Source organism: Salmo trutta, chromosome 17 (assembly GCF_901001165.1).
Source record: "Salmo trutta chromosome 17, fSalTru1.1, whole genome shotgun sequence".
In the NCBI taxonomy this organism is placed as follows: Eukaryota; Metazoa; Chordata; class Actinopteri; order Salmoniformes; family Salmonidae; genus Salmo; species Salmo trutta.
In genome coordinates this window covers 30034632-30061806 of record NC_042973.1, presented here as the reverse complement: position 1 = coordinate 30061806, position 27175 = coordinate 30034632, and the positions used below count along the sequence as shown (strand labels likewise).

The 27175-nt window shown below is 44.3% G+C and overlaps 1 protein-coding gene across 5 annotated transcripts in view; it reads left to right on the top strand.

The window, feature by feature from the left end:
* The window catches only part of LOC115152001 (S phase cyclin A-associated protein in the endoplasmic reticulum), a 96692-nt gene that overhangs the window by 3520 nt on the left and 65997 nt on the right, over positions 1-27175 (top strand). Inside the window, exons 2-13 of one of the 5 annotated variants that reach the window (XM_029696422.1) lie at positions 269-386; positions 1467-1543; positions 1750-1947; positions 15668-15768; positions 16181-16297; positions 18094-18221; positions 19924-20183; positions 24062-24286; positions 25952-26119; positions 26277-26340; positions 26436-26571; positions 26715-26826. In XM_029696422.1, the coding sequence (XP_029552282.1) occupies positions 269-386; positions 1467-1543; positions 1750-1947; positions 15668-15768; positions 16181-16297; positions 18094-18221; positions 19924-20183; positions 24062-24286; positions 25952-26119; positions 26277-26340; positions 26436-26571; positions 26715-26826 (1704 nt within the window). Of the gene's footprint in view, positions 1-268; positions 387-1466; positions 1544-1749; positions 1948-15667; positions 15769-16180; positions 16298-18093; positions 18222-19923; positions 20184-23956; positions 24287-25951; positions 26120-26276; positions 26341-26435; positions 26572-26714; positions 26827-27175 lie in introns of all 5 variants that reach the window. The other 4 variants (XM_029696419.1, XM_029696421.1, XM_029696424.1 and 1 more) reach the window with 4 other exon arrangements.

The following is a 27175-nucleotide window of genomic DNA, read 5'->3' as shown; positions in this document are numbered from 1 at the left end:
GCTTTATATGACCTGTGTGGGGCAGGTCTCCTTGGCCATAAAACACTTGTGCACATTCTCTAGTGTAGCCTAGCCTACAGTATATGTAGGGCAACTATGTTGCATAGTAATGTACTATTAATCTACTGTTCTGTACAAAGCACCAGTTTTCATCCACAGCGTGTTGTCAATGTTATGAACTCATCCATGGAGTCCTACAGCTGGGTTATATGCCTTCATGTATTTTGATATTTGGTACCATTTGATGTGGTCCCCATTTTGTCTGCAGGCGTCCTTTCAGCGGTCAAACAGCCATGACAAGGTGAGGAAGATTGTGGCAGAAGAGGGCCGTGCTGCGAGAAATCTCATTGCCTGGAGTGTTCCTCTGGAGAACAAAGAGGAGGAAGGTCAGTCAAAATGCGCGCACACACACACACACACACGCTCAAATGGACCTGATAATACTGTATGTATCAGTCTGATGTAAAAGGAATGACTGTTTTTATGTGTACAGATGCATGTTTCTTTGAAGTAGATTCCATTGTGTTTTTCACCAGATACATGTGTGTTGTCTTGGTGGGTATATAATTGATTAGATGGGCAAACCAATGTTCACCTCCAGTGGCAGGTGCTGATATTGACTTACAGTGCATGAATCAAGCCCTTTTGTCTATTTGGAACAAAGGAATCAATTAACTTAGGCACAGCAAAGGGCATTGTGGTGGGGAAAGGTCACGTGAGTCCAGACTCTGCTCTTGGCTGTAATACAATATCTCCCTTAACAAAATGACAGCCTTTGATTCACCTCTGTTATTCAATGCATTGGCCTTCATATATTTCCCTTCCCTGAGATGACTGAAGTCAAAACCGGTGTCAAGGTGATGTGTCATTTCACTGGTCCCTCATCAGATTAAAAAGATCAATATAACTCCGACTTAATGAGCTTCACACCCTCTAGTAGTGGAGGAATGTTTAATGGGCGGACAGAAACTATCAGTTTGCTAGCTTTTAAACATGATTGATCATGATTAGGAACATAACAATTAACCCAGTTAGTCCTTTGATTGAACACTGGCGGAATATTTCATAACTGTCTGGATGGGTTCCGCAATGGGTAACGACAACAAACCAGAAAGATGTTATTGGTATCACAGATTGAACCTGCTCGTGCACACAGCCGTTTGGTCATTGTATCAGGGTTGTTTCCCCACAGTATTTGGGAATGCTACCTACTCTGACAATGTTGTGCAGAGAACAGCGTGAGAGAGGAGGGAGAGAGTGCGTTCTCTTCTCTCTTGCAGGTCTTTGGGTCAGTCTTTATTGTGCGTGTGCGGTTCTGTACTTTTATGTTTTGTTACTCCCACAGGCCATATTCCATCTTTGGCAAAACAAAGGGTGACCAGATCAATGTAAAAGCTATGTGGCTTTTTTAGAACTAATAGCTTGTTCTTCTGGAATTTAAACATTTTTCGTTTTATGTTTCACAGGGAAGTCCAAGACTCATACAAACGGCAATTTGAGGAATCAGAGAATTAACTCTGGACTGCATAGGAATAAGAAACAGGTGTGCATATTGTCATCTTTTAATATTAGTTTACATACTTATTCTAATTTTGCCTCCTTTATGAAATAATAAAACCTAAAGATGGATGAAATATTTAGCTCACTGCTATTTAAGCACATGTACCACTAGAGAGCATTGTAGACCTAGCAACATCCTATTCTTTGCCTCAACATTATGCTTTGTCTCCTCTTCTGCTGTCTCTACAGAATACAGGCCTGGACAACAAGAGCACAGCCGGGGCCTTGCTTGACAAGGGAGCAGAGAAGAGTCCCACCAAAGCCAGGCAGCCGCGCAAGGTGGACCTGCGAGCACGATACTGGGCCTTCCTCTTTGACAACCTGAGGCGGGCAGTGGATGAGATCTATGTCACCTGTGAATCTGATCAGAGTGTGGTGGAGTGTAAGGTAGGGCTTTGGACCTTAAGTTGTGACCCAAAACCTAAACACCCCTACCTCAACAGGGTCCTCAACAACAAAAATATGAGCAACTGGAGGCACTGCAGAGCACCACACTTCATCAACACTAGAGGGGGATATTGAGTTGATAACAGGGTTCTCCTGCTCTCTCACATTCCTCTTGTTCTCTGGTTAGTGTCAGAGGGGCCTTTGAAGGCTTGCTGGGTGAGATAATTATCACAGGGCACTCTCCTGGGTTTGGCTGGAGGGAGTAGATATTAATGACATGGTGTAAACAATGTGGGTGTGTGCTATGTGGTGTAAAGTCTGTGCTAGTGGGCTTGGAATGGGGGCCGGCCGGCCGACTGTAAGGGGAACGATGCCCGAGTCCCTGTTTAGGCCAACAATGAATGTGAAGTTCTATATACTCCGCTACTGATGGCACACAATAAGTATATTGGGATTTTGATAATACACAGTAATGCTTTTGTTTACTAGGCAGAGCCTGTGGTATAATCCTACTTCAGGGCTGGCCTGCCATGTTGATCTCGGTGTACACTGCTCTGCTGTATCGATCAGTCTGCCATGCAGCATTATGCTGAGCATGGTTGTGGTGACCGCGTGTGGTCAGTGCTGGAACACACTGCCCCTGCCTGTGGTCTCCATGCTGACAGTGGGGCTGTGTGAGATGTAGTCTGGCTGTTGTGTGTTCCCACCCCAGTGAAGTCTAATGAGCTGGGCTCATATACCCCCCGTCCCCGTTAGTCCCACCCAGCCAGCCTTAGCCTGGCCCTAATGGACTGACTGACTCTGATAAATGATAGAATTAGCTGGAGGAGAAGCAGAGTGCTCTGATTCCACCCGGCCACAATCCCCTGGAGCAGTGTAAATCTGCACTTTGCGCTCTCACTCAAACACAAACAGCCCCTCTGCGCTCTGCCACCCACAGACACGCATCTCTGGCCTGGCATCACTTTGTACTCAGGCCTATAGACTAGTTTTGATACTAAACCAGGGGGGAGGGGTTTTCTAATCTAAGATATGGATTTGTTTTAAGATGGTCATACAAAGGATTATTTTGCCATTTGATTTTGAATTTTAGGACCCCTCAAAACAAATATATAAAACAAGTATTTGAAACATTAAATTAAAGAAAGTTTGTTTTTAAAGTGAGATATAAGAAAGATCAGGAAACAATGTATTTAACCCCTTATTTTAGGCACTAAACTACTTCATTATAGAGTGCATTCAGACCCCTTGACTTTTCCCCCAAATTAAATATCACATTTACATAAGTATTCAGACCCTTTGCTCAGTACTTTGTTGAAGCACCTTTGGCAGCGATTAGAGCCTCGAGTCTTGGGTATGACACTACAAGTTTGGCATGCCTGTATTTGGGGAGTTTCTCCCATTCTTCTCTGCAGATCCTCTCAAGTGTCGCTGAACAGCTATTTTTAGGTCTCTCCAGAGATGTTCGATTGAGTTCAAGTCCGGGCTCTGCCTGGGCCACTCAAGGACATTCAGAGACTTGTCCCGAAGCCACTTCTGTGTTGTCTTGGCTGTGTGCTTAGGGTCGTTGTCCTGTTGGAAGGTGAACCTTCGCCCCAGTCTGAGGCCCGTCCTGGAGCAGGTTTTCATCAAGGATCTCTCTGTACTTTGCTCCATTCATCTTTCCCTTGATCCTGACTAGTCTCCCAGTCCCTGCTGCTGAAACACATCCCCACTGCATGATGCTGCCACCACCATGCTTCACCTTTGGGATGGTGCCAGGTTCTCTATAGACGTGACACTTGGCATTCATGCCGACGAGTTCAATCTTGTTTTCATCAGACCTGAGAATCTTGTTTCTCATGGTCTGAGAGTCCTATAGGTGCCCTTTAGCAAACTCAGTGGGCTATCTGTCGTCCTGCCCCTGAGCAAGGCAGTTAACCCACTGTTCACCTGACGCCGAAGACGTGGATGTCGATTTAAGGTAGCCGTCCGCACCTCTCTGATTCAGTGGGGTTAGGTTAAATGCAGAAGACACATTTCAGTTGAATGCATTGTTGTACAACTGACTTGGTATCCCCTTTCATGTTCTTTTTACTGAGCAGTGGTTTCCATCTGGCCACTCTACCATAAAGGCCTGATTGGTGGAGGGCTGCAGAGATGGTTGTCCTTCTGGAAGGTTCTCCCATCTCCACAGAGGAACTCTGGAGCTCTGTCAGAGTGACCATCGGGTTCTTAGTCACCTCCTTTACCAAGGCCCTTCTCCCCCGATTGCTCAGTTTGGCCGGGTGGCCAGCTCAAACTTCTTCCATTTAAAAATGATGGAAGTCATTGTGTTCTTGTGGAACTTCAATACTGCAGAAATGTCATGGTTCACTTCCCTAGATCTGTGCCTCGACACGATGATGTCTCGGAGCTCTACGGACAATTCCTTCGACCTCATTGCTTGGATTTTGCTCTGACATGTACTGTTAACTGTGGGACCTTACATAGACAGGTGTATGCCTTTCCAAATCATGTCCAATCAATTGAATTTACCACAGGTGGACTCCAATCAAATTGTAGAAACATGTCAAGGAGGATCAATGGACAATAGGATGCACCTGTTCTCAACTTTGAGTCTCATAGCAAAGGTTCTGAATACTTAGGTAAATAATACTTTCCGAATGCACCCTATACTTCCATTCATTTTTAAACTTGAACTGGGGTACCTTCAGACAAGTCTAGTGAGGCTTGTGGGCGTTCAACATGTACGTGTTCGTGAGAGACTCGCCTTTCCATAAAGGGGTCATATTTAGTTTGTAGCCCAAACTGTTCTAATGCTACAGACAGAAGTTGGCAGACTTCATATGAGTCTTGTGACTCTTGTGGGGGGTCTTAGAGCAAAACAACCGACATGTTCGTGAGAGTCTCATCTTCCATAGAGGGGTAATAGTATGTAGACCAAACCGTTTTTGTGAGATGACAGATTTTCGGGATGTCTCAAAGTCTGACAAACACAGCTGTAGCTTTGCCACCTATCACTGCAGATGCGGAAGGGCGACATCGTTGGATGTGCTGGAATGAGAGACTCAGCCCAGATATCTTTAGTTTAAAGAGACATTTGTACATTTCTGCAGGGAGTGTTAAGAACTGTGAGGAGATTTCAATGGTGTGCTTGTGTTATTTTGAATGAGACTAACAGACCAACGGAGACCATTCAGCCCTTCCTTCATCAACACTGGTTCATCTTTTGTGGTTCCCCCCCAGCCAGTAGAGCCTGCTGCAATCTGATTAATGCTTGTATATTAATAACGTTCACATCTCTTGAACGCACATCCCCCAGGTCTAATTAGTTCTTATCAACCATTTGTTCCGTCCGGCCCCTGATTTATGACACATCATACTACACTACCGTGCAGGGGAGGAGGCTCTGAGTTCTTTTGAACGGAGAGCTACTGTAGAAGCCATCTACTGCATCATGAAGTATGACATTGGAGAAACTTCAAAGCAAAAACAGGCATAATTGGCACACAATATATTGTTAGAAACTAAAAGTGAAATTGAATTGGCTTTCACTCATCTAAACGTTTTAATTTAATTGTTACCAGAATGACCACTTTTTTTACTGCTCACCAGGCTTCATTTGACCTCTAGCGGGTTTAGATCTTTATGCAGTCCTCAGGAAATCTTATGTATTTCTATTTAGGTGAGTAGTATTTGTAGGTAAGTGTTTTTAGTTTGTTGTGAATGTAGTTTTTTGCCTTCCTTCAGCTGTGGTCCCTTCATTATCAAATGAAGTCGGCAGCAGCGGAGGGCCTGGCTGAGGCTGTGAATGAACTAATCAGCAGGCCTGCTGCTGGACACATCTTTCACTGGCCTGACTTGTCTATTAACTAAAAGCACTGTGAAGCTTTACTCTCAATTACCACTCCCTCCACACTCCCCATCAATCACCAACGTCTGTTTCACTAGAGCTCTGCCTGGGCTGATTTCTGAGCAGGCAACAGACCGGCTCTAGCAGGGTTCGATACTGCAACCAAACAGTCACATTTTTAATTGTTTACTAGGTCACATAGTTTTTGGTTCACTTTATTTTTTATTCAAGCAGTAATGTGCGATTGACCAAAAATCTGAAGAGGCAACAACGGCACTGGAATGCCCCCGTCTGCATGTGTCAGGGCTCAACATAGCCTATAGGCGATGTTTTCAAAACCCTCCGGGCCAGTCCATCATAACCGTCAGTGGCCCACTTGGGCCTGTGAATAAAATAGGGTAATAATGCTCTACATTGAACAAAAATATAAATGCAACATGTAAAGTGTTGGTCCCATGTTTCATGAGCTAAAATCAAAGGGCCAGAAATGTTCCATATGCACAAAAAGCTTATTTCTCTCATTTTATGCACAAATGAGTTTACATCCCTGTTAGTGAGCATTTCTCCTTTGCCAAGATAATCCATCCACCTGACAGGTGTGACATATCAAGAAGCTGATTAAACAGCATGATCATTACACAGGTGCACCTTGTGCTGAGGACCTTAAAAGGCCACTCTAAAATGTGCAGTTTTGTCACACAACGCAATGCCACAGATGTTTTAAGTTGAGGGAACGTGCAATTGGAATGCTGACCGCAGGAATGTCCACCAGAGCAGTTGCCAGTGTTAATCTCGAAAACAACAGTAGATAAATTTTGGCAAGTACGTCCAACCGGCTTCAGAACCACAGACTACGTGTAACCTCGCCAGCCCAGGACTTCCACATCTGGTTTCTTCACCTGAGGGATCATCTGAGACCAGCCACCTGAAACTGTGGGTTTGCACAACCCAAATAATTTCTGCACAAACTGTCAGAAACAGTCTCAGGGAAGCTCATCTGGGTGCTCGTTGTCCTCACCAGGGTCTTGACCTGACTGCAGTTTGGTGTCATAACTGACTTCAGTGGGCAAATGTTCACCTTCGATGGCCAATGGCACGCTGGAGAAGTGTGCTCTTCACGGATGAATCCCGGTTTAAACTTCCGGGCAGACGGTGTGTATGGCGTTGTGTGGAGGAGCGTTTTGCTGATGTCAATGCTGTGAACAGAGTGCCCCATGGTGGCGGTGGGGTTATGGTATGGCAAGGAATAAACTACAGACAACAAACACAATTGCGTTTTTATAGATGGTAGTTTGAAGGCACTGAGATACCGTGACGAGATCCTGAGGCCCATTGTTGTGCCATTCAGCTGCCGCCATCACCTCATGTTTCAGCATGATAATGCACGGCTCCATGTCGCATGGATCTGGACACAATTCCTGGAAGCTGAAGCTCTCCCATTTCTTCCATGGCCTGCATACTCACCTGACATGTCACCCATTGAGCAAGTTTGGGATGCTCTGGATCGACGTGTACAACACCGTGTTCTAGTTCCCGCCAATATCCAGCAACTTTGCACAGCCATTGAGGAGTAGGACAACATTCCACAGGCCACAATCAACAGTGTGATTTAACGCTATGTGAAGCAAATGGTGGTCACTCACACCAGATACTGATTTTGTTTTTACATTTTATTTTTATCCAGCCCTACCTTTTTAAGGGGTCTGTGACCAACAGATGCATATTTGTATTCCCAGTCATATGAAATCAATAGATTAGGGCCTAATGCATTTATTTCAATTGACTGATTTCCTTATTAACTGTAACTCACAAAAATCTTTGACATTTTTGCATGTTACGTTTGTTTTGTTCAGTGTACATTGCCATACCATTTAAATACAATGGCGCAACCAAAAAAAGTCAAAAATAAATTTTACGAGACAGAAATTAAGGTGCTAGTGTCAGGCCAAAATATTTTATTTGGCTTGCTCAGTTGTGACTTAAAACATACCTACAAACAGATGACTATTAGGACAATTTAAGTTGCTTTAGCAATGGCAAATATACTTCACATGGGTAGACAACATGCACCAATAAGCCATACATCCTCAACAGCTCCCACATATAGGCCAACATTGCTGTTCTTCCAAATGGCCACCTTCACACCACATTCCGCAGCAGCTTTTGCACATCACATACTCTTTCACCTGCACATTAAACCTGTTTCTGTTTACGTAGTTTAACTAGTTTTAGGATGGTGCTTTTATGACAATGTGGGGTGCTGTCTGTTTGTATTTGGGAACCCATTGTCAAAAGTCCCCTCTTGACTTCAACCTGTTGTGCGATGGTATATGGAAATTGTATGTAACTGTTCATTTTGCTAATGATTATTCAAATTCTATGATTATCCAAATATTATGATTATCCATCCAGTATTGTAAAAATGGCGCTGGAAGAAATGGCAGCAGTTCTATGGGCGCCAAACCAATTGTGCTATTATGTGTTTTTTTTCGTGTTATTTGTAACTTATTTTGTACATAATGTTTCTGCAACCGTATCTTACGGCAAAAAAGAGCTTCTGGATATGAGGGCAGTGAACACTCAACCTTGGACTAGACAAAGATTTTTTTCTACAACAAGGAGGACGACATTCTTCAAACACCCCACAGGGCCGACATCCCCGTTATTTGCAAGAGGAAGCGACGCAGGTACAGAGGACAAAGAGCCGGATGCCTGGTCATGACCCGGAGAAGGCGAGTGGGAAAGCTGCCGTTGCACGTTGGCGAGTAGTATTGACGGTAATCATTGGACAATAAATTAAACAAGGTACGATCATGAATATCCCACCAACGGGACATCAAAAACTGTAACATCTTATGTTTCACGGGAATCGTGGCTGAATGACGACATGGATATTCAGCTAGCGGGATATACGCTGCACCGGCAAGCTGGCACAGCACACTCCGGTAAGACGAGGGGGGGCGGTCTGTGCATATTTGTTAACAGCTGGTGCACGAAATCTAAGGAAGTCTCTAGATTTTGCTCGCCTGAAGTAGAGTATATTGTGATAAATTGCAGGCCACACTACTTGCTTAGAGAGTTTTCAGCTATACTTTTCGTGGCTGTTTATTTACCACCACAGACAGATGCTGGCACTAAGACCGCACTCAATCAGCTGTATAAGGAAATAAGCAAACAGGAAACCACTCACCCAGAGGTGACGCTCCTAGTGGCCGGAGACTTTAATGCAGGGAAACATTTAAATTAGTTCTACCAAATTTCTATCAACATGTTAAATGTGCAACCTGAGGGAAAAAAAGCTCTCCCTCGCCCTTGCCCTCGCCCTCCATTTGGTAAATCCGACCACAACTCTATCCTCCTGATTCCTGCTTACAAGCAAAAATGAAAGCAGGAAGCACCAGTGACTCGGTCTATAAAAAAGTGGTCAGATGAAGCAGATACTAAACTACAGGACTGTTTTGCTATCACAGACTGGAACGTGTTCTGGGATTCTTCCGATGGCATTGAGGAGAACACCACATCAGTCACTGGCTTTATCGATAAGTGCATTGACGACATCGTCCCCACAGTGACTGTACGTACATACCCCAACCAGAAACCATGGATTACAGGCAACATTTGCACTGAGCTAAAGGGCAGAGCTGCCGCTTTCAAGGTGCAGGACTCTAACCCGGAAGCTTAAAAGAAATCCTGCTATGCCCTGCGACGAACCATCAAACAGGCTAAGCGTCAATACAGGGCTAAGATTGAATCATACTACACCGGCTCCGACGCTCGTCGGATGTGGCAGGGCTTGCAAACTATTACCGACTACAAAGGGAAGCACAGCCGCGAGCTGCCCAGTGTCACGAACCTACCAGATGAGCTAAATCACTTCTATGCTCGCTTCGAGGCAAGCAACACTGAGGCATGCATGAGAGCATCAGCTGTTCCGGACGGCTGTGTGATCACGCTCTCCGTAGCCGACGTGAGTAAGACCTTTTTAAACAGGTCAATATACACAAGGCTGCGGGGCCAGACGGATTACCAGGTGTCTTCACTGACACTTTCAACATGTCCCTGATTGAGTCTGTAATACCAACATGTTTCAAGCAGACCACCATAGTCCCTGTGCCCATGAACACAAAGGCAACCTGCCTAAATGACTACAGACCCGTAGTACTCACGTCCGTAGCCATGAAGTGCTTTGAAAGTTTGGTAATGGCTCACATCAACACCATTATCCCAGAAACCCTAGACCCACTCCAATTTGCATACCGCCCAAACAGATCCACAGATGATGCAATCTCTATTGCACTCCACACTGCCCTTTCCAACCTGGACAAAAGGAACACTTATGTGAGAATGCTATTCATTGACTACAGCTCAGCGTTCAACACCATAGTGCCCTCAAAGCTCAACACTGGAGCTCCGCAGTGGTGCGTGCTCAGTCCCCTCCTGTACTCCCTGTTCACCCACAACTGCATGGCCAGGCACGACTCTAACACCGTCATTAAGTTTGCAGACGACACAACAGTGATAGGCCTGATCACTGACAACAACGAGACAGCCTATAGGGAGGAGGTCAGAGACCTGGCCGGGTGGTGCCGGAATGACAACATATCTCTCAACGTAACCAAGCCTAAGGTGATGATTGTGGACTACAGGAAAAGGAGGCCCGTGCACGCCCCCATTCTCATCGACGGGGCTGTAGTGGAGCAGGTTGAGAGCTTCAAGTTCCTTGGTGTCCACATCATCAACAAACTAGAATGGTCCAAACACACCAAGAAGGTCGTGAAGAGGGCACGACAAAGCCTATTCCCTCTCAGGAAACTAAAAAGATTTGGCACGGGTCCTGAGATCCTCAAAAGGTTCTACCACTGCAACATCGAGAGCATCCTGACTGGTTGCATCACTGCCTGGTACGGCAATTGCTCGGCGTCTGACCGCAAGGCACTACAAAAGGTAGTGCGTACGGCCCAGTACATCACTGGGGCTAAGCTGCCTGCCATCCAGGACCTCTACACCAGGTGGTGTCAGAGGAGGTCCTAAAAATTGTCAAAGACCCCAGCCACCCCAGTCAAAGACTGTTCTCTCTACTGCCGCATGGCAAGCGGTACCGGAGTGCCAAGTCTAGATTAAAAAGGCTTCTCAACAGTTTTTACCCCCAAGCCATAAGACTCCTGAACAGGTAATCATATGGCTACCAAGACTATTTGCATTGTGTGCCCCCCCAACCCCTCTTTTTACGCTGCTGCTACTCTCTGTTTATCATATATGCATAGTCACTTTAACTATACATTCATGTACATACTACCTCAATTTGGCCACCCAATCAGTGCTCCCGCACATTGGCTAACCGGGCTATCTGCATTGTGTCCCACACACCACCCGCCAACTCCTCTTTTACGCTACTGCTACTCTCTGTTCATCATATATGCGTAGTCACTTTAACCATATGTACATACTACCTCAATCAGCCTGACTAACCGGTGTCTGTATGTAGCCTTGCTACTTTTATAGCCTCACTACTGTATATAGCCTGTCCTTTTACTGTTGTTTTATATCTTTACTTACCTATTGTTCACCTAATACCTTTTTTGCACTATTGGTTAGAGCCTGTAAGTAAGCATTTCACTGTAAGGTCTACACCTGTTGTATTCGGCGCACGTGACAAATAGACTTTGATTTAATTTTAAACATCAGCTCATCGATGGCTGTGAGATGCCGATCGGCAAGCTCCCGCTGAAACGTGCCCGTTGCCAAGTACCAGAGGGTGGATAGCACTTGGATGTGCACCGGAATGGCATTAGTTTGCCTTTCTAAAATCGGTTTTAAATCATTGCAAAAATCCTGTAACATTGGTTTTGGAAAACGATATCTGATAATGCAAAAAACGGCCCACCTGTCTCTAAAATGTGCTGTCTGCTAAGTGCAGCATGTGCCAAATCTTCCAACGGAACAAGATTAGCCATCTCTCACTCGTTTTCCCGGAACAAATGCGGTCATATGATATAGCCTGTCGAGATACTCTATGTTGCATGAATTCAGAATGGAAATACAATGAAATTGAAGAATGATTTAATTATTACTCTCACAATTTCACAAATTTTCAACATGCATTTTCCTCACTCAGTAGGCTACGCTTGACAAGCAGTTCCCTTATTCCACCAGTTGGCATTATGTATAAGCATGGTCATGGCTGTGCGTAAAGTTTAAGCACACTGAAGGGAAGGTTCATATTGATTGGCCCCTGGTATTTCAAAAGTTCAAAGTCTTGGTTGAATATTTGCGATGTTCAGTCATCATGGAATAGCCTGCCTTGAAAATCCGACATTTCATCTAGGCTCTTTGGTCCTTGAAAAGTCATTGAAGTTATGGTAGCCAAATTAGAAGTTCTACTGCTCCGATTTAATTATTCTGTAATTTAATTTCTGATCAGTTATTATGAGAGATGTAGCCTAGATGCTTTCGTTTGTTTCCCGCCGTTGAAAAACCACATGCAGTTATTATGAGAGATGTAGCCTAGGTGCTTTCGTTTGTTTTCTGCCGTTGAAAGGTGCTGTGCTAGTCTGTTAAAACCACATGCAGTTATTATGAGCAAGACGACATTGAATGTTGGCTTCAACTTGATTTTCCTTGCAAAGAGTTTCATTACTTAGGAAACCGGTTTTTGGTCGCTTTCTCTTTTTTGAAACATGATACAGTAACCACTCTAACTGTTGAACATCTCAAATGGTGAGACTGACTAGCTACCACATGGACAGACTACATTAATGTGTTTGTCTCGCATGCTGTCTATTTTGTCAGGCAATGGTCACATTATTCTGACATATTTTAGAATATAAAAATAATGTGAATGTCAATGCATAATGCAATTGGGTAGGCTTATTAAAAAGTGGTAATGCATACAGTCCCTGAAAATTTGAATTCAGTACTTGAAAAAGGCCTTGACTTTGACTTTCCAATGTCTGTATGAATCAGGTATAGGTTACTTGCTCAGCCTGCAAATGAAAGATAAAATCACCTACTATTGAAATGATGCATGCCTGTTTGTTTTCCTGTCAGATCTTGACCCAGGACAGTATATATATTTTTTTCATTCCTGCAACTCCTCCTTTGGTCGTCTCTCCTTCCAGTTCTCTGCTGCCAATGACTGGAACGAACTACAAAAATCTCTGAAACTGGAAACACTTATCTCCCTCACTAGCTTTAAGCACCAGCTTTCAGAGCAGCTCCCAGATCACTGCACCTGTACATAGCCCATCTATAATTTAGCCCAAACTACTACCTCTTCCCCTACTTTATTTATTTTATTTATTTTGCTCCTTTGCACCATATTATTTATATTTTAACTTTGAACTTTCTTCAAATAACAAATCTACCATTCCAGTGTTTTACTTGCTATACTTTATTTACTCTGCCACCATGGCCTTTTTTGCCTTTACCTCCCTTATCTCACATCATTTGCTCACATTGTATATAGTCTTATTTCTTTCTACTGTATCATTGATTGTATGTTGTTTTACTCCATGTGTAACTCTGTGTTTTTGTATGTTGTCGAACTGCTTTGCTTTATCTTGGCCAGGTCGCAATTGTAAATGAGAACTTGTTCTCAACTTGCCTACCTGGTTAAATAAAGGTGAAATAAAATAAAAATATAAAAATAGCTTTCAGTTGGCACTGGCCCAGTGTGCCGCCTGCTGTGCGCATAGGGTCTATATGTCTACCACGTTGTGTAGTGGTTAGCATGCTAATGATAGAGTAACCATTTTCTAGTAGACAACTAACTACAAAGTAGTCTATGCTTACCTGGCAGAATCATTATTATTTGCATCAATCCTGTGGCAATTTGATTTGAAAACTCCATCACAAGTGCCCTACAGAAACACAGCTAGCCAAACAACTGACTGGCTTGTGCACACCTGAATTAAAGGGTAACTAAGTACACACACAAAAAAAATTCAACATTTGTCATATATTTCCAAGACTTCAAATGGTCCCCTGATGTGGTTTAAGCATTGTTGTGGACTTAGAAAAACAACACAATTGGATGTTCGATTTAAAAAGTGAGATTTTTGAGAGTGAAATCCTGTTACTGTGGTATCCTTTTGGTATGAAGTATAATTTTTTCAAAAACTGACCTCTAGAGGATTTTGCAGAAAAGAACACATGGCACTTTAAAAACTGTAATAAATAAATGTTGCACTTATTATTTATTTATTATTATTTAAGTCTATCAAACTCAATGTAAAACGTTAGTGTAGAATCCTGTCTAGTCTTCCCATCCTAGTATGTCCCCTCTATTTGTTTCACTAGAGTTCTGGGTTGGGCTGAGGGGACAGGCTCTAGTCTTCACAACTCACCCTGTTAGATGACCTATAATAATTTAAAGAAATATGACTCATTATGTAGCGTACCAGTTTGACTGTTATAAGATTTTGTATTTCGATAGCCACCTTCACAGAGGCTGGGAAATGAACAGTGGGTAGAGTTCTAGGTCCTAGACTCTGAGATTAGGTATCAGATGGACAATGGGGTGGCGTCACCAGACTCTTCCTGTGCCAGTAGCAAGAAATGATTACAAGCCAATTCAATTTGTCTTGGCCTCTCTAGTAATGTCATTGGTAATTTCAGCCCCACCTCTTGTGGGGGTGCTGTTGGATAGAGCCTCTGAGATTCTCCCCAAATAAAGACAGTACAAAGGGGGCAGTTATCTGTGCCACTCTCCTTCACTGGGGCTTAGCTTCCAAAGTGAACTTTTTGTTGTTGTTGTGACATACCCAAATCTAACTGCATGTAGTTCAGGACCTGAAGCAAGGATATGCATATTCTTGATACCATTTGAAAGGAAACACTTGGAAGTTTGTGGAAATGTGAAATGAATGTTGCAGAATATAACACATTAGATCTGGTAAAAGATAATATAAACAAAAAAATAATTGCGTTTTCTATTTTTTTTTAAATTCTGTTTTGAAACGCAAGAGAGGATTCTAGGTGTAATTTCGATTTTGTCCACAAGATGGCATCAGTGTGTGTGCTAAGCTTCAGACTGATACAGTGAAGAATTACCTCACAACACAATACTTTGCATGAAGTCTGCCAGGAGTTTGCCCAAATGTGCCAAATTGGTCAAGTTATACATTTTCAAGTACATAACTATAGAGAACATACATAAAATTCTATGGTAATAAAAATAATTACACACTCCCAGCAATGTCAGAGACAGCCGTGGGGTCAAACTGTAGAACCCAGTTCCCTACATTTTGAATGGAAAAAATTGATTTTATCAAACGAAACTATGCTACATTTTATCTCTAGGACCCTCAGGATGACAAATCGGAGCAATATTACTGAATGTAAGTACATTATTTACCTTCAGCGGTGAGTGTATCAAATCAGTTGCCGTGAAAAGTGTTTAGTTGTTGTGCACTATCCTCAAACAATAGTAGGGTCTTTTTTTCTGTAATAGCTACTGTAAATTCGACACTGCAGTTAGATTAACAAGAATTTAAGATTTCTTGGCCATATAAGACATGTCTATGTCCCAGAAAGTTGGCTGTTGTATAAATCGTTTTCTAGTCACATTATCGCATATTGAGCAACAACCGTCGACAAAGTAGTTTCTCATTGTCCTGATATTTTTTGCATTTGTTTAATTTAACTAGGCAAGTCAGTTAAGAACAAATTATTATTTACAATGACGACCTACCAGGGAACAGTGGGTTAACTGCCTTGTTCAGAACAACAGATTTTTACCTTGTCAGCTCGGGGATTCAATCCAGCGCTCTTTCAGTTGCTGGCCCAACGCTCTAACCACTAGGCTTCCTGCCGCCCCGATATGTGGATGAAAGCTCCACTGAGATGTCCCCCTGTCTGTGTCTGAAAGACATGTCTTTATTTCAGGAGGTGCTGATGATGTTGGACAACTATGTGCGGGACTTTAAAGCTCTGATTGACTGGATCCAGCTGCAGGAGAAGTTGGAGAAAACAGATGCCCAGAACAGGTGATCTATCTATGCCTTGGCTCTCTTCTTTTCTCACTCGTGCTCGCTTGCTCCCTGAGGGGAACCTCTAAGTGCCATCTCTGCTCTCTGGCTTTGAGTCACAAACACACTAGATCAATAGGCTTGCCTTGGCTGTAATTCAAGGTGATCCACCCGTTTATTGGCTCCTCTTTAACACAATGACCACAACACCATTAAATGGGTATAAAAATCCAAGCTTTTAAGTTGCCTCCCAAGTTGTACATTTAAAGTACGCTGTTGATTGGTCAGTCAACCTGCAACTTTTGTGTATGTTTCTGTGTTCCCATAAGTTGAATTGTTTTTAGCTAAAGTGAGATACAAATCTCCCCCTATGGTACTAAGGTATATTACAATTTTATATTTTTATTTTATTTGTCCTCTCTGAATCCAGACCCACGTCTTTGGCTTGGGAAGTTCGTAAGATGTCCCCAGGTCGTCATGTGATGCCCAGCCCCTCATCTGACAGGATTGTCCACTCACCTAGTGCTCGCCGCGCCCTAAACTTTGGGTAAGATTTCTCCATCTCATTTCTGGTTTGGTTGACAGCCCTAATCTCCACTGTTTCTGATCTGAACTCAAAGTGCTTACCATCATATTAATGTAATGACTGCCAGTCATTATGAACACACACCATTATACAGCAGTCATCAAAATCCCTCCTCACTAGCACGTTCTGGGCAGCAGCATGTCCTCTGTTTCCTCTCAGCTATATTCTGAGTAATACAGTCAGCCATCATTACATGTTCACAGTTAGAGTAAAGGGAACACCAATGCTAATTTGATCAAAAAAATAGCATTAAAACTTCTAATTAATAAATCAATGTGCAATATGATGTGCCAACTGGTCTGGGTTGGTAGTGGCTGTACTGTGATCTGCTGGTAAGGGGATTGATTGCTGATGTTGAGGCATTTGTTTAATGTAATTTGTCAAGGTATAGATAAAAGTGTGGTTAAAGACTGCTGAAGCATCGGTTCAATATGTGCGGTGCCCTGTAATCGGATGCTCGAGGAAATGGGTATTGATCATTAGGGAGGTTTGTAGACCCTGAGAGTGTGTAGGGAGGAAAGCCGGGGTCAGACACCAGCCTGGGCGAAGCAGATGGAGCTGCTCACCTTATGGTCACCTCTTATTACTCTTGCTGGAGTAGTCAGTGATGTCACAGCCATTATTTAGAACAGTGGTCACCAACCGGTCAATCTTCAATGCATTCCTAGTCTATTTATTTATCGTTATTTGTGTTGCTTTGTTGGCGGTACAGTAGGTGCACTTGATTCAGAGGCCCTGTGCACCTTCTTAAGCAATGTGTTCCCATTTTGAACCACTTAATTTGTCTGAAAAGCGGACCGGGAGATCTGTGGCTAAATCGAGTGCACATACTGCGCTGGGCAATCGGATAGCTCAAATCACCTTGCCAATGGCTTCCACGACCCCAGCCACAGTTTGATACTAGCCTACCTGAGATTTCATAACTTTTAAAATCATGACCGGAGAGAGACTGTCAAAGAATATAGCAAAGCGCTGCAGTTTTTATGAGTGAGTTTATGTCCAATTTCATTCAGCACTGTCAACACTGTTTTTGTTCAACACTATTATGAAGCATAAAACGTGCTTCTCCCTACTTCCACTCTTGCTGTAGCTGCAATGAATGAGTAGCCAGGTGTATTGATAGCCTGGCATTTTTATTATTAGCATCTTGTCGTGTCTATTTTAATATTGAGGAATATTTCACTTTCTCTGGTCATAGCAACAACATGAATTTGTGCATGAGGCAGATGCGGTGCTATTTGAGTTTCGCCTCAGGTGGAAGACTGTGTTCCCTTTCTGGTCAGTCTCACCCGTGGAAAGGAAGTAGAGAGCAGGGACTGTGAGAGGCAGACCCTCTGCTGCTCTCTCCCTCCCTGTGCTGAGACTTAAAACTGTGGACTTCAGTGCGTTCAAGACAACTGGGAACACTGGGAAAAAAACTAGCTCACTCTGGGGAGAAATCGTTTTGAACGGTCATCCAACTCGGAAACTCTGGTATCTTTTCTAGAATGTAACATTTAATGTTACGTTCTGAGTCATGTTTAAAAAATAAATCTGAGTGGTAGTTTGATGCTTGCTTTTTGACTGCGAAAGTGATCTTGACTCAGAAAATTTTGGTAACCACTGGTTTAAAATGTACTGTTGGACCGGCAGTTGTGTAGAGGAGAAGCTGTGTCTATTAAAACAAATAATTTATACTGATCTCTGTGGTGAAATGCTTCTGTGTATGTTGACATTGCGCTCATCTGCTTTTGAGTGATTTGTGTTTATCTCTCCAGTGGTCCTCCACCCACACTGGCCATAGCTCGTCTGTCCCACACGGGCCCCAGCTGGGCTGACCGGGTCAAGTCCTCCCAGTCCCTTCCTGTCCCCAGCCAAGTCAACAACTATCCCGCTGAGAAACCAGGTAAGCAGAGCCACCGCATGAAATTTAGATGCTGCGCTATATGATGGTTTCATGGTCTGTTTCATGGTCTTTTTATAATCAGTGCATGTAAACCCTTGAGGGTGTTGTCGTGACGTTGTATTAGTTAATGTGACGACTGTTGCTCATCGAATGATTAACGGTTTATAATTACGTGATTAAATGAATTAAGCAATGAATCAAGCAATTATTAACTCATTAACCTGGGGCACCATGGGAACATTGTTTTGATTGAGTTTCTATTTCCCAAATTAACTCAAAGGATATCAGAATATCGATTACAACAGTCGCTAAATTAATCAATTTCCTCTACAGTCTCATAATCTGAAAGTCGTATAATCCGGGAATCTGCACGGACCCGGGCTTTACCACTGAATTTACCACACCAATCTTAGTTGATTATTTATTTACTAGCAAGCTAAAATGATGATAAAAATGCACATACACAAAACACAGTCTAGCTATCGATTAGGACTTAGTATAACGGGCCAACACACTATGGCGCTTGTTACCCAAAATGGGGATTTTAAAGAGAGAGAAAGAAAGGAAGTACACGAGAGAAATATACATTTGGGTTCATTTGTCAGCCATGCTTATTTAAAATTAGCCTTGCCCCGAACTGCCGCTCTTATGGGTCAGAACATAATGATGTAATTACGTGTTGTAGTTCTCAGGTGGGAAGCTCCGCGTGGGTCGTTTAGGCTTCTAAATGACGCAGTTCTCCGGCGCAACTCTCTGGTTGTCCTCACGATGTCAGTGTCCTTCTTGGCTAAGTGGTCTGATCCTCACCCTTGATCGGAAAGGGGTCTTCTGAGGACAGACAGCTCTGTAGCTCAGAGCTCACAGCTTCGGCTCGAATGGTGTCGATACCACGATTCAATGGAGAGTGGAGGCTGGGTGGTTCGGCTTGAATTCACCCGCTTAGACACAGCTACTCGTCCGTAGCTCGTGTAGAAAAATATTTCTTTGTCTTCAACCTTGTGTTTCGTTTTGGGGTTCGTCGACTTTGTTAGACCTTGGCTGCAGCTTGGGGTCAATAGTCTACTATGTTAATTCTTCACTCTCCTGTCTTATACCCTTGGGTCAGAAGTGGGTGTAACAGCCTTTAGGGCGATTCTCTGGGCGGACCAAGTCAAGGGGGCAAGGCTTAGATTTGGCTAAAAATCCGATTTTAGACACTAACTTCACATTTCATCTTTATCAAAACATTCTGTTTGATTTGGATATTTTCCAAACAGCGTACAATGTATAAACATCAGGCATATACTGGGAAAACTCTTAAAGGTACAATGTTTTCATAATAACGTCATCTCTTAACCTTTAAAAACAAATACAAAAGTTACATACATTTTAATATTCCACTTTTCGTCATAACCACCATTGTGGCTGACGGAAACCATTGTTCCAAAGTCCCTTTATTGCATGTTTTTAAGGTTCTGAGGCCAGTTCTCCATTGTTAGGACAAAGGAATTTCTCTGTATTATGGGCATGAGGTGTCATAAAACCCCCACATCTTCAGACCCCTAGATCTCTCCTCCTCTGTTGGGGGTTTGGGAGATAATCTGTAGGGTGGTGGTCTCCTGTACCCTGACCTGATCAGGACAGTCATGACAGTGTGTATCCTCTTCTGATTGTCTGCGGAGCAACACTTCTAATGAGTGTGTGTGTCCTTCACTGTGTCCAGGTAAGAAGGACTCTGAGGGCTGGGAGACAGTCCAGCGTGGGCGTCCGGCACGGCCTCGCTCTGCCACCATCGTAGCCAAGGTCAGCCCGGTGCTGGCCCACATCAGCCCTAAAGATGATATCAACAAGGAGAACCAGCAGCCCCCTGGCAGGCCCTGCCCCCTGGACAAAGACGAGGGTCAGTGTGAACAACCAATCCCTGAGGAGCCCGACCCCCTGGAGGAGTTGCCAGGAGACTCAGAGAAGGGTCACATGATGGAGGTAGGGATGGGGGTTAAAATAATTTCACTATTCGAATAGTGGCATGTATTTTTGTTGGATAACGTCTTTTTTATTTTATAAAAAAAAATGTACGTAGCTACGTTTTTTTAAACTGAGCACTGCTGCGTGAGGGAGAGAGGCTGACGCGCTTTCAGACCCTTCTCTAATGCTGCATCTTCGGAGGGCTGTGTGTGTAGCGAGTAGACTGAGTGAGAGCAAGAGAGACGCCAAGGAAACTCGGTTACAGCCAAGACTAGCTAACTTGTAGCAGCCACAATGTTATTTATCATCCTGTAAAACAGTGCCTGTCTTGACTGTAGTAGCATAGAGAAGCTAGCTAGCTAGGCTAATTGAGGCCACAAGCTGTGCTTTCTCCCCAACCCCATTCAGAAAAAACAACAGCCTACCTGTTGGTTGCTTGTTGTATCCTACTCCTTCAGCTGTTATTTACAAAAATACATAGGTGCACGATATCTAAGGAAGTCTTGAGGTTTTGCTCGCCTCAGGTAGAATATCTCATGATAAGCTGTAGAACACACTATCTACCTCGAGAGTTTTCATCTGTATTTTTCGTAGCTGTCTACATACCACCACAGACTGATGCTGGCAATAAAACCGCACTGAATGAGCTGTATTCCGCCATAAGAAAACACTCACCCAGAGGCGGTGCTCCTAGTAGCCTGGGACTTTAATGCAGGGAAACTTAAATCCGTCATACCAAATTTCTATCAGCATGTTAAATGTGCAACCAGAGGGGTAAAAAAAACTCTAGACCACCTTTACTCCACACACAGAGATGCGTACAGAGCTCTCCCTCGCCCTCCATTTGGCAATTCTGACCATAATTCTATGCCACTGATTCTTGCTTACAAGCAAAAATTTAAAGCAGGATGCACCAGTGACTCGGATCAATAATAAAGTGGTCAGATGAAGCAGATGCTAAGCTACAGGACTGTTTTGTTAGCACAGACTGGAATATGTTCCGGGATTCCTCCGATTGCATTGAGGAGTACACCACATCAGTCATTGGCTTCATCAATAAGTGCATCGACGACGTCGTCCCCACTGTGACCGTACATACATACCCCAACCAGAAGCTATGGATTACAGGCAACATTTGCACTGAGCTAAAGGGCAGAGCTGCCACTTTCAAGGAGCGGGACTCTAACCCGGAAGTTTATAAGAAATCCCGCTATGCCCTGCGACGAACCATCAAACAGGCAAAGCATCAATACAGGACTAAGATCGAATCATACTACACCGGCGCTGACGCTCGTCGGATGTGGCAGGGCTTGCAAACCATTACAGACTACAAAGGGAAGCACAGCCGAGGTCTGCCCAGTGTCACAAGCTAAACTACTTCTACGCTTGCTTCGTGGCAAATAACACTGAAACATGCATGAGAGTACCAGCTGTTCCGGAAGACTATGTGATCACACTCTCCGCAGCCAATGAGATTAAGACCTTTAAATACAGCAACATTCACGAGGCCGCAGGGCCGGACGGATTACCAGGACGTGTACTGCATGCATGCGCTGACCAACTGGCAAGTGTCTTCACTGACATTTTCAACCTCTCCCTGTCCGAGTCTGTAATACCAACATGTTTTAAGCAGACCACCATAGTCCCTGTGCCCAAGAACATTAAGGTAACCTGCCAAAATGACCACCGACCCATTGCACTCACGTCTGTAGCCGTGAAATGCTTTGGAAGGCTGGTCATGGCTCACATCAACATCGTTGTCCCAGAAACCCTAGACCCACTCCAATTCCCATACTGCCCTAACAGATCCACAGATGACGCAATCGCAATCACACTCCACACTGCCCTTTCTCACCTGGACAAAAGGAACACCTATGTGAGAATGCTATTCATTTACTACAGCTCAGCGTTCAACAGCATAGTGCCCTCAAAGCTCATCAATAAGCTAAGGACCCTGGGACTAAACACCTCCCTCTGCAACTGGATCCTGGACTTCCTGACGGGCCGCCATCAGGTTGTAAGGGTAGGTAACAACACATTCGCCACGCTGATCCTCAACACGGGCCCCTCGGGTGCGTGATCAGTCCCCTCCCGGACTCCCTGTTCACTCATGACTGCATGGCCAAGCACGACTCCAACACCATCATTAAGTTTGCCGATGACACAACAGTGGTAGGCCTGATCACCGACAACGATGAGAAAGCATATAGGGAGGAGGTCAGAGACCTGGCCATGTGGTGCCAGAACAACAACCTCTCCCTCAATGTGATCAAGACAAAGGAGATGATTGTGGACTACAGGAAAAGGAGGACCGAGTACGCCCCCATTCTCATCGACGGGGCTGTAGTGGAGCAGGTTGAGAGCTTCAAGCTTCTTGGTGTCCACATCACCAACAAACTAACATAGTCAAAGCATACCAAGATAGTCGTATAGAGGGCACAACAAAATTGTCAGACTCCAGCCACCCTAGTCATAGACTGTTCTCTCTGCTACTGCACTGCAAGCGGTACCGGAGCACCAAGTCTAGGTCCGAGAGGCTTCTAAACAGATTCTACCCCCAATCCATAAGACTCCTGAACATCTAATAAAATGGCCAACCAGACTATTTGCATTGCCTTGCCTCCCTCTTTTACACCATTGCTACTCTCTGTTGTTATCATCTATGGATAGTCACTTTAATTACTATTCCTACATGTACATACTACCTCAGCTAACCAGTGCCCCTGCACATTGACTCTGTACCGGTACCCCCTTGTATATAGTCTCGCTATTGTTATTTTAGTGCTGCTCTTTAATTACTTGCTACTTTTATTTCTTATTCATATTATTTAAACTGCACTGATGGTTAGGGGCTCGTAAGTAAGCATTTCACTGTAAGGTCGACACGTTGTATTCAGCACGTGACTAATAAAATTTGATTTGATTCTCATTTCGCTATCTTTTTAATTCCGTAATTGTATTCCATCTTGCATTGCGTTTAGTGAACTCTCACTCCTACACATTTAGCCTTTTTGCTGCTTTGATTGGCCAACATAAGCTACACGTGATGGCTAGCGGTCTTTTTATGGGGAGCACTGTGCATCCAAATTCTATTGAAGAGTTTGTTTTATTAAATTAATCATTTGAAATGTCATGGTATATCCTTGTCTGAAAGAATGTCACATTGATATTTCAATTTATTTTAGAAAAAGCCCTTTCAGTCAAATCGGGTAAAGAAAAATGTATTTGCTAAAATGAATACTCACACAAGTATTCTAATACTAATGTCTGTTCAGATATTCAAATAACCTTGCACATCCCTAGTACTGAGCCCTGAAGTCACTCACCCTCCCAGCAGTCCCCAGATATCAATTATTCAGGACGACAGGAGACGTGGAGCAGAGTAACACAAGACCGTTTTATCACTTACATTGTTTTGGTTTTGGGCTCCACATTATTCATAGACAGCCTTTCCAGACAGGGCATATCAGTTTTAACACAATTGCTCGTACACTGACACTTCAGAAGCAGAAATATGCTATTTTCCCTCTCATTAAATAAATACTCATTGCCTCGGAACACACTGGGTATGGGTGTATTCTAGGCATTGCTTATTTGAAATACACATTTCATCTATTTCCACATTGTGTTTTATTTGATGTTTTTATGAGAATTGAATGTTTAGGGCCAACCTCCCTGCATGATGTGTGTTTTCAGCTGTGTGTTAATTGTTTTTGTTTGTGTTTTACTGCTCTCATGAAATGCTTGGAATATGCATGTCTTGAATGGTGTGTGTGATTGTGTTGGTACAGCCCCCATCAGACAGTGCGCAAGACTTGGGGCAGTGTGTCAACGCACCCTGTGAGGACGCGCCTCCCCCCATACCAGCCCCAACCCCTACCCTTTACCTTACCCAGGACCCAGACCCTACGATATTCCCAGCCCTATCCCTACCAGTCCCTGCCCTAGCCCTCCCTCCGTCCCTAGACCCGGCCCAGACGGACGGGGCCTGTGCTCTGGGGGACAAGGGGACTGTGGGGGGCACGTCACAGGGCATGGCAACATCTGCTCCAGGACTGGCTGAGGCTCCTATGGCAGCGGTGAAACTGGAGAGTGTGCTGGACCCCAAAGAGCTTTCCACTGTGAGTGCTGAGAGATGGAGGAGCAGAGGGAGGGGAGGGCTCAGGGCAGGGGGGTCATGGATCCCCCATGGACCTTCAGCGCCTAAACAAAGTCAATCTACAGAGCCTCCAGCCACAATGTGCTAACATGACAGGCGGCACAGCCCCTTCAGAACAGCTCCGTGCCAGGTAGGCAGGACAGTTTGCGTGGGGGTGTTGGTGGTTGGCTGTGAGAGGATGTCCATGGGGCTCTTGTTGTGAGAGCTCAGAAAGCAATGTCTGTCATGCTTGTTGCTGGTACTCCTGAAGTGGCTGGCCCTGTTGTTATGCTGTGTTGAGGAAGTGGCCACTAATCAAAACGACTGTGCTTTGAACTGAAATGGTGCGAACCTGTGACAGGGTATCCAGTTCAGGGACAGGTTCAGCCCAAAGGGCCAGGGATCATGGCATGTGTACAATGGCTGTGTCAGGTATTAGTTTGTTTTCTGTCTCCACTGTGCATTAAGTGATCAGCAACCGTCCTGTGTCAGGTTTATTACTACCTCATTTGGCATCATAAGTAGTCTCTCTGGAGTTAATCGAGGAGAACCTCCTTCACTAGCAGGGCTACTGTCATAGATACCTCCACAGCACTTTAACCTCTTCTGAAGGCCATTCATTATACCTAGAGATGGAGGGCTTCTAAATGGTCTACAGGGAAGTTATCTAAGCTCAGATCAAACACAGGCAGACCTGGTCTTAGTGCTGGGCCAGGCCAGACGCCTCTTTGGGTGGCTCAGATAAGCCCAGTGCTGTTTAGACTGCACTGCAGGCCCCTAGTTAGAGAGAAACTGCCTCAGTGGTGAGAGAAACCTCTCCCTCATTATGTTAGACTGGAGCTCTGGCCTCTCTGGACTGGAGTGCTGCTAACTGTCTGTCCTCCCTGATAGTGATTGGACGGCAAGTAGCCTAGAGGTTAAGAGTGTAACTGAAAGGGTGCTGAGTCGGATCCCCGATCCGACAAGGTGAAAAACCTGTCTGTACCGTTGAGCAAGGCACTTAACCCTAAATGCTCCTTCCTGTAAGTTGCTCTAAATAAGAGTGTTTTCTAAGTTACTAAAATGTAAATGTCATTTGTGACTAAGGAAAGGCAGTTTGTCAAGTTCATGTTGTAAGTGTAAAGACTAATAGAAATGGAGACATGGGCTCCATCAGGCTGTTTAGACTCATCTAGTAAGTATTTATTCCTACACCATGTCAGTGAATTGGTCCCATGGTTGTGCCTCCTTCCACCATCTCGTCATTCTCACAGTGAACTTGTTCTGCATGACTCCTGAATGCTTCCTCACCTGTGAACTTGTGATTGATCGTGTGGTGCGGTTTGTGCTTTTGGGTTTGATGCTCTTTTCTGTTTTTACATGTTAGGATACTAAGGGTCTTGGGAACTTTTCTAAATAGTACCGTTAGAGCTGTATGAAATTAAGAATCATTGTTCTTGAATATAAAATTCATGGAATCTTTTAAGTTGATCACACCAAGCCCACCAGTATATACATGTAATAACATATTTCACAATCTTGATAAAAGCAATAGACAACATTCCTGCATTTTAGAGAGGTAGAGATAGACCCCGACTGCCAGTGGCTTAGTGAAACCTGAATGAGTAAGAAAGTGCTGTATGTGAGCGTGTGTGTGCCGTGTGTCCAGCCCCAGTCCATGGCAGAGGTCCTGGCAAAGAAGGAGGAGCTGGCTGACCGCCTGGAGAAGGCCAACGAGGAGGCTATCGCCAGCGCCATCGCTGAAGAGGAACAGCTGACCAGAGAGATCCAGGCTGAGAACAATGACCTGGAGACTGACAATGAGAGTGACTTCTCTGTAAGACACAGACCCCACACACTCTCTCTCAATTTTCTTTGGTCATATGAAGTGCTTTTGAAGTGGTAGGATCTCTTTCCCCCAGGTCTTGAGTTTTGCTCGCCTTGTAATATCCATTTGATTGCCAGTAATCGTGAACCGGTTATCTCTCCCCCAGGCCAGCATTGGCAGTGGAGGTGGATTCAACATGGATTGGAGTGACATGCTAGCCGACTATGACGGTAAATCTCTTTTCTGTTTAATTGTAATATATCTATAATGAGATTGGTTGAGTGTTGATGCTCTTGCTAAAAAGACAGATGTGGTCAATGTCCAGACTCACCTCTCTCTGCAGCGCGGGAGCCGTGGCGTCGGAGCACCTCCTGGGGGGACATCGTGGAGGAGGAGCCTTCCAGACCACCTGGCCATGGAATCCACATGCACGAGAAACTGTCCTCCCCGTCTCGCAAAAGGTGAGACACACATCTCCTCATGTCAGTCTGATGTTTGTCAGAGAAAAGATCTTGGTGCATGTCAAAGTTCGCTCCTATTTTGAACGACTGGGGGAGAGGACAGGATGGCAGGTGTAAGTTGTTTTTTCTGTCTTACTTGGCAGAACCATCGCAGAGTCTAAGAAAAAACATGAAGAGAAGCAGCTGAAGGCCCAGCAGCTCCGAGATAAACTGCGAGATGAGAAGACCCACAAACTGCAGAAGCTCCTGGAGAGGGTGAGTGGCCATACAGAGCCAACGGGAAACACCACAGCCTTGCTTAGCCCAGTTCAGCCTGGCCACGTGGAGAGCTTCTGTCAGCACACTGCCAAAAAGAATCACTAAATAACAGAGGCCAGCTCTGTCTCTCTCAACCCAGCTGGCCACAGACACGTCTGGGAGAGACGTAGCCCAAACTCAACAATCTTTCATGACGTTTGTTTTTGTTCTCCAGGCCCTCATGAGATGAGTGAGCCCTTCGATAATCTTGAGTATTAACCACATAAGTACATGAAGTGGTGTATATTCACATGAATCCCTGTGGACATCGTACCAGAGCGGGTAGCAGCAAATGCTTTGAATGCAA